Source organism: Leuciscus leuciscus (genome assembly GCF_965113295.1).
Source record: "Leuciscus leuciscus genome assembly, chromosome: 14".
Taxonomy (NCBI): Eukaryota; Metazoa; Chordata; class Actinopteri; order Cypriniformes; family Leuciscidae; genus Leuciscus; species Leuciscus leuciscus.
This window is the reverse complement of record NC_138738.1, coordinates 40,978,088-40,986,159: the sequence shown is the minus strand read 5'-3', so window position 1 is coordinate 40,986,159 and position 8,072 is coordinate 40,978,088. Positions and strand designations below refer to the sequence as shown.

The following is an 8,072-nucleotide window of genomic DNA, read 5'->3' as shown; positions in this document are numbered from 1 at the left end:
TTCGTCGGGCCGCGAGGGTTCTGTTCCCATGTCCCAGCCCCCTTCGAAGCGCTGGTCGAGCCCCCCGACAGAGTCCAGCGGGCGCCCTCCCTTCCGCTGGCGAGGCCTACCCATCCGATGCCGTGAGCATCCAAGTTCCCGTCGGACGCTGCGAGGGCCCTCCCAGTTGAATGGCTAAACTCTCTCAAATCACGCTCGTAAAAATCTTGCGTCATCGAGTTGACAGTTCAACTGCTGAATGGGCTTATCCGTTCGATGCCGTGAGCATCCAAGTTCCCGTCGGATGTCGCGAGAGCCCTCCCGGTCGAACAGTCAAGCTTGTTTTTTGTAAATACCTGCTCATGCCCTGCACTTTTTGGGGGGATTAATTCCACATTTTACGATTGCTGTCCTGCGCTCACCTGGGTTTTATGGGGGGAGTACTCTGGGTTCGGGCCTAACTCCGAGCTCGGAGCCCTCCCCCCGGACAGCACGCCAAATACGCATAAACTTATTGTACTAATTATATGTAGATGTGAACTCGTGAAATGATGTTTTATTAACAAAGTTCGGGAGGAGCAGGTTCAGATAATGAACCAAATTATGCACAGCTGGAGATTAATCAGTAATCAACTCAATGACAGAGTATAAATTCACAGCAGACCTATCTCTGTTCATTGAAAGTTTGTCAGCATCCCTCCTCCACCCCATCTCCTCACTTCCAGTTCCATCTACACTTCCCAACTGGGGGGAGTACTCTGGGTTCGGGCCTAACTCCGAGCTCGGAGCCCTCCCCCCGGACAGCACGCCAAATACGCATAAACTTATTGTACTAATTATATGTAGATGTGAACTCGTGAAATGTTGGATGGTTGTGGTTTGCTATTGGCTGATCTCATGTGAGTGACAGGTTGCCCTGCCCTCATCATCAGAGAAGAGATGCTGCAAGAGGACATTATTCTGATTCAAGATTATTAAAACAATAATGGTGTGCACTGATAAATAATTTATAATAAACACTACAATATTCCATAAAAAAACAAGAATTGTCCATTTTAATTTCACAGTGACTTTATAGTTTACAAGTCTAGCTGTATTTACAGCATCATCCGCTAGAAGGCGCAGAACACAAAACAGCCAAACGTGTGAATGAAAGAGCAGGAAACAGATTTTCATCACTATTAACACACTCACTATAAGCTTTTAACCTCTGGTTTACTGTTCCCCATCTCACAAGCTCTATATGAGCAGTCACTTTGCTACTTTTGTTCTTTTTAGGCATGCCATGGTTTACAGTAGTGGTTAAACTTGGTATGAGGGACTCTGGTATGAAATTTGATATAGTTTTATAAAAATTAAACTTTATTGACAACAATAGAACAGCCTTAACTTATGCTTAGTCACCTAAAGAGCGTCTTACGTATACCATAAGCTTTTCGTGAGATCTTGCTGCCTCTTACTTTCACAGAAGAACTATTTTAGAGGCTATCTTGAAAACATTGAGAACATGATGAGGGAAATCAGCAACAGTGTGTATTATTTTTCTACATGTTGTTTTAGATCAATTACAGATCATTTTGTATTTTTAAATTATACAATAATTGTCAATAAATACATTTCCTCACACCAATACATTCAATTTTATTGATAAGTATTTGTAATATTGTAACAAAACTTTGTAATGTATTTGTGCCCATCTCTAATTACAAACCATTTCATTTTCAGACCAACTGGACCTGCTCAAATTTTTCTCATAAATAACATCACTTTTTTTTATCCACTCTTTAACTTTAACCCAAACTCATTTTGTAGTTCATTAAATTAACTTATAAACCGGTTCTAAATTATGACAACCACACTCTTTGACCTTGAATTCAACTCTGCACAGCCGCTTATGCACACACACACATAACTCTGCAACACTCTCCATCCTAACACTCACAGTACTACAGTGTCAATACTGTAAGACATCATATAAATGTTATTTTCATTGTATTATAAATACAGTTCATATGGGACAGTTACATAATTGCCTATATATAAATAAACAAAATAATAAACCATTCGATGTAATAAATTAGCTAAATACGTCAAACAATGAGGCAGGGTAATTGTATTATTATGCATATTACACAACAATATGTAACTGATATTCATTCACAGACTCCAATCAGCAATTCAGTAACAGCGTTCAGTCAGAATTTCTCTACACAAAACCTGACGACACTCATCGGATCTATCTGGATGATCAGGATATGGTTGATCCTCAAACACGTGTGTCATATTTCTGTTCTCCTCAGACAGAATGAGACGAGTGTCTGCTGTGTTTGGATCCAGTGTGAAGTACTGTATCAGTACTAGTATCTGAAGACCAGAAGAGAGAACAAATCAACATTAACCACAGATATGTGTGTGTGCTAACATACCTGTGTCATATTCCAAGATTTACACTATAAAAACACACATTTACTTAACAAGGATAGTAATTATAATAAACAAATTATAAACGTTACATTATTAATACATAAAGACATATCAGATTTCTGTGGTTTATAGATAAAGCTAATCAAGCAATATAACATGCATTGGATTGTTTTGTAATAATCTATGTTTATTTTGTATCTGTCCCTATTCAAATAAACAACAAATAAATAAAATAAAAATAAACATGAGCAAGAGTGAAAAAACAGCGAGGATCACAATGATCAAAGACGCCTGTCTAATGTTTGTTTATAAGAAATAGTGAAGACGAATGAAAGAACTGTGTGTGTAAGACCCAAAACGTGTGTTAACTTGTCAAAATGATCCCTTGATGCCGAAGACAATGGAGCTTAAGAAGAAGATCCAGAGTCAAAACATGGAAGTATTGAATGGGAGTATTTTGGTTTTAAACACTATGAAGGATCTCAATAAAAAATTCCATGTAAAACCTGTACAATAGATCACGTGTGGCCATTCAAAGAGGAAATATAACACACCTGTAAGCACAACATGACCAAATATAAAAAAATAAAAATAAAGCCTACCCTTTCTTAAAGGGACAGTTTAATAATAACTTTAATAATAATATAATAATTAACTTTAACTTTAATTATAACTTTATTTATATAGCACTATCAATGCTTCTGAGCACAAAGTGCTTCACAAAAGGCAAAAAATGCCTTACAAACAAAACCAAGATAAAAATATATAATTTTGATACACACAAAAAAATTATTCTGTCATAATTTACTCATTCTCATGTCATTCCAAACCTGTATGGATTTCTTCTGCCGAGCAAAAAAGATGATATTTTAAAGTTTTGGTGACCACTGACTTCCACTGTAAGGGAAAAAATCTTCTATAGTGTTCCACAGAATAAATAAAGTCATACAGGTTTGGATGATGTGAGGGTGAGTAAATCAAGTTTGTATTTATTTATATAGCACATTTAAAAACAGCAAACATGGCTGACCAAAGTGCTGAACAAAGTACAAGATAAAGAGACAAGGACAAACCACAAATTCATGACAAAAACTCACAATGAATTAAAAGCTAAAGAAAAAAGTAGGTTTTAAGAAAAGATTTAAAAATAGTTAAAGACTGTGCCGATCTGATGTAAACCGGAAGGCTGTTCCACAGCCTAGGGCCGGCAATAGCAAAGGCTCTATCTCCTCTATGCTTTAACTGTGATATGGGTATAGACAAAAGTCTCTTATCACCAGACCTCAGGTTTCGTGTGGGATTGTGTGGAGTAGCTCAGACAAATAGCTTGGTGCCAGATTATTTAAAGATTCAAAAACAAAGAGAAGAATTTTAAACTCAATTCTAAAATGCACAGGTAGCCAATGCAGCAATTTCAAAATAGGAGAAACATGATCAAATTTAAGTTTTCTTTTGAGGAACCTTTAAAGGAACAGCAGCATTTTGTACTAATTGGAGACGACTCCAGTAGAGTATTTGGACATGCCATAGTAAAGAGAGTTGCAATAATCCAAACGCGATGTAATGAGCGCATGGATTGCAATCTCTAAGGTTTTCTCAGAAAGAAGATTTGATCTTAGAGAGAAGACGTAGCTGGAAAAAACAAGAACTAATCACCGCATTTATTTGTTTTTCAAATTTGAGGTTCTGATCCCAGAAAACACCTATGTTTTTAATGCAGGATGAGGTAGAAGGTGAAAGGTAATATAGGTCAATGTTACTTCTCTTAAAGTTTTCATGGGGGCCAAAGACTATAACCTCAGTTTTAGATTCATTCAAAAATAAGAAATTTTGATAAAACCACATTTTCACTTAATCTAGGCATGCAAAAAGAGATTTCAGAGCAGCATGTTTGTTGCATTTCAGAGTTAAATAAAGTTGGGTATCGTCTGCATAGCAGTGAAATGATACACCATGCTTTCTGAAATTGGAGCCCAGAGGAAGTAAATACAGGGAAAAAAGAATGGGTGCGAGAATTGAACCCTGCGGCACTTCACAGGAGAGTTGAACAGGCGAGGAAGAAAAATTACCCAGTCTAACAGAGAAACTTCTATTCATTAAATATGATTTAAACCAACTGAGGACAGTTCCCTGGATGCCCACAAAACATTCTAGTCGGGATAAGAGAATTTTATGATCAACTGTATCAAAAGCCGAGTTTAGGTCTAACAGTATTAGGATCACAGAGTCAGTCGCTAACAGTATATCATTAGAAACCCGTAATAAAGCCGACTCGTGCTGTGCAGAGGCTTGAAGCCAGACTGGAAAGTTTCAAAAATTTGATTTGAACTAAGAAAAGACTGGAGTTGAATGAACTGGAGTTTTCTCAGATGCTTTAGTGATAAAATGAAGTGTCAAGATAGGTCGAAAATGATTAAAATCCCTATCATCAAGTGAAGGTTTCTTGAGAAGAGGTGTAAAAGTAGCTTGTTTTAGGCTATCAGGGATGGTCCCTGTGCATAAGCATTTATTCAGAAAAGACACCAAACATGTTCTAACCAACTTCAAACTTGAAACTTGGTGAGTAAATAATTATAGACATTTAAATTTTTGGGTGAACTATATTTTTAAGAAGGCCTACTCATTGAGATTGATATTGTAATAAAGAAAATAAGTAATCTTTTCCTTCATGCAGCTCTACTTCAGACCCTTTCGACATTTTACTCCACTGTACACTTGTAGATGGTAAGACTGTAAAACAAATACAAACAATCACAGGATGAGATGAATCTTAATGCTCAACATACTTGAGTTTGTTCAGTGTGCAGTTTGGACACTGAACAAGTAGATTAGACTCCTTCAGTAGATCAGAGAGCATTTTGACTCCTGATTCTCCCAGGCGATTGTATCTCAGTCCCAGCTCTCTCAGGTGTGAGGGGTTTGAACGCAGAGCTGAAGCCAGATAACAACAGCCTTCATCTGTCACCTTACAGCGACACATTCTACAAACATAGACAGAAATAAAGATATATGAGACATTAGAACATTAAATCTTTTGAATAATTACCCATCCATTTAATATAAACTGATAAGAGTTCAATATTTTCCATTTCATAAACTATAAGTTCTGCTGAAAGGAAAATATGGTTCTGATCACCAGTTGATCTATACAGCCATCTACCAGATACAAAGGATCATAAGCAAATAGATTTGTATCTCCTAAAAGAAATAGAACCTAAAACACAAACTTACTCGATCACGGCTGAGTAAATTAACCCTCTAGGCGCCACGGTCGAGTTTACTCGACAAGATGCGGCACTGAATAAAACGGCCGATTTTGTCAAATAGGGTGTCAAATTTCGTTCAACCTCCCCTCCACTAGATGGCAGACATGTGATACTTCATCCACGACTCAAAAAAACGTCATGCTTCTATATAAAATCTACGAGCTAGAGCGCATTGAATCAGTGCGAACAAAAGCGGAGCTAGTGTGCGAGTGAGCCATTTTATCAGAGCAATATTGTCAATGTCAGCGAGTATTTGCATTAGATTATTATTATTATTATTATTATTATATAATGACATCAATAAAGCTTACCCACAATGAAGTGTTGGGTGTTTTATTCGCGGACCCTGATTCTGAAGGGTAATATTTGCCTTCAGAAGATGACGGTGATTCTGAAAGTGAAAGTGTAGCCCTACACCAAGCACAAACGGTGAATCCTTTGCCCACTGTAACTTTAGATGGTCCTTTTCCCAATGTCAGTGGTGGGAACAATGTTTCCCGGGGTCGGAGTGTTCATCGCGAAGTTAGCAGGCGTGTTAGTGATGTGGGGAACGAGGTGGGAGATTTTTACCGCGCTAGCCATGTAACTTCCCGCGATCGCGGCGATCGCGGCGGCGACAGTATTGTGGTGGAGACTTTGTCTAATGCCACTGGGTATGTTAGATGAGGTCAAAGTATTCATAGGACAGTTAGGGGGCAACGTGGAGGCAGGGTGGAGAGTCGCAATGACAATGACAGTAGTCCGAACCAGGCGCGTCGTTAGACATGGGCATCCGGGGCTTCAGCTTCAGGATGGTTTTTTTATAGCCCTGAATCTCAAAAAAATTTATTTATTGATAATTATTATTAGGCAAAGTGGCAAGCAGCACGAGTCCACGAGCCGTGAGAGCAGGGCGTGGACAGTAGCGCGAGTGTTAATGAGTCACCTGAGTTCAAGTTCAAGCACCGGTTTCAAGTTTCTCACGGATGAACTTCGGGGGCGCGCGCGCCGCACCGGTTTAAAAAAAATAACGCAGTCAGCACCGCCGCACAGTCTTCAGTCACACCAGATGTTGTCAGGCTATATGTCAGTAAAACTCAGAAAAATGAACTTACTTACGTCGTGCCAGCCGTTTGCTCGCGGCTCAATCACGCGCAAATGCGGCGCGCCCTGTATCATGCAAAATAAACTAGCATGTAACGTCGTGTTCTGTCATCAATTAAGTATTGAAATAACCAAAAGGGAGATTAAAGCTGCGTCAAAACTCTATGTCGGGGCTTTTGTATTCCTTTGTAGGCTACATAAATGTTACACATTTTGGCGTAGCCCTACTCAATTTTCATTATTAATATTCTAACATTTGATCAATATTGCAAAGTCATCAAAACTGACTAAATATTTTGTGACCAAAAATGTGAAAAATAGGCCTACATCTAGCCTAAATGATCGTTCATGACATTCTTTTAACTATAAGCAACCCAATTTGTCTAGATCTGTATTATTTTCTTTTGTATAATGTGCTTAAATATTGCTGCGCAGTCGTGTGATTTAGTCTGCTTGATTAACACTATTACAATGTATTCCTATTTAACTCTGATATGTAGCCTATATATAAGGTCCTCGAATGTGTTCGAATATTTCACCAGCATCAGCCTTTTCACAGTTTCTATCACTCCGCTTGTCTGTGTTTGCACAACTTGCATCATTAGGCCAGTAATGGTGACAAGTGACTGTCTTTATGAGTGAACAATTGAAATTTAATTGAACTGATTTAATAGTGCCAAAAACATTGATTAACTCAAGAAAGAAACAAGTTGCTGAAACCAATCTTTAATGCTAAAAAGTTTACATCTATGCAAAATAATCCTTGAAAGATTTCTCATTTAAGGCCATTCCTGTTTGGAATATGTGGTTGTGTATTGTCAACAATAAGCAGAAACATTCTGCATTTCCATTTTATAGTGTGGATCATTCATTTCAACATTTATCCTCATTTTCATGTTTAAGAATCTGTTATCTGCTTGACAAATAATTTATGCTACTGCCCACTGACATGCTTTTAAAGCTATTGTTATCAAAAAATGTTGGCCTTCAAACACCTTAAAATGCACATATGTAGGTCTGAGAAATCAAAATTTTCTCATAGCATGCCCCCAAACCCCCCTAACTACCTCACATTTGAATGTGTGTGTCTGTGTGGTAGTATGGCCTGGTGTGGCTACAGTGCCAGGACTGAATTTTTTAACCAGTCTGCCCCCGTGCATATAGGCCTAAAATATACATTATTCTCTGTATCGAATCATGTTATCTTGTTACCCACCCTAGCCCCTGACGTTTCGGGCTCAGCCCCTGATGTTTTTAAAACCTAGAAACGCCCCTGGTCCGAACTGTGCACACTCGGCGCGCGCGCGAGGCAGATCTGGC

The 8,072-nt window shown here is 38.3% G+C and overlaps 1 protein-coding gene across 4 annotated transcripts in view; it reads right to left on the bottom strand.

Annotated features, from left to right (window-relative positions):
* Nucleotides 1–1,043: 1,043 nt before the first annotated feature.
* The window catches only part of LOC309473880 (NLR family CARD domain-containing protein 3-like), a 77,297-nt gene continuing 70,268 nt past the window's right edge, over nt 1,044–8,072 (bottom strand). For 3 of the 4 annotated variants that reach the window (XM_082136125.1, XM_082136124.1, XM_082136127.1), the window contains 2 exons: nt 5,190–5,384; nt 1,044–2,336 (listed from right to left, as the gene is read on the bottom strand). In XM_082136125.1, coding sequence (XP_081992251.1) covers nt 2,276–2,336; nt 5,190–5,384 — 256 coding nt within the window. In that variant the 3' untranslated portion in view covers nt 1,044–2,275. Of the gene's footprint in view, nt 2,337–2,653; nt 2,958–5,189; nt 5,385–8,072 lie in introns of those variants that run through there. The other variant, XM_082136123.1, reaches the window with a different exon arrangement.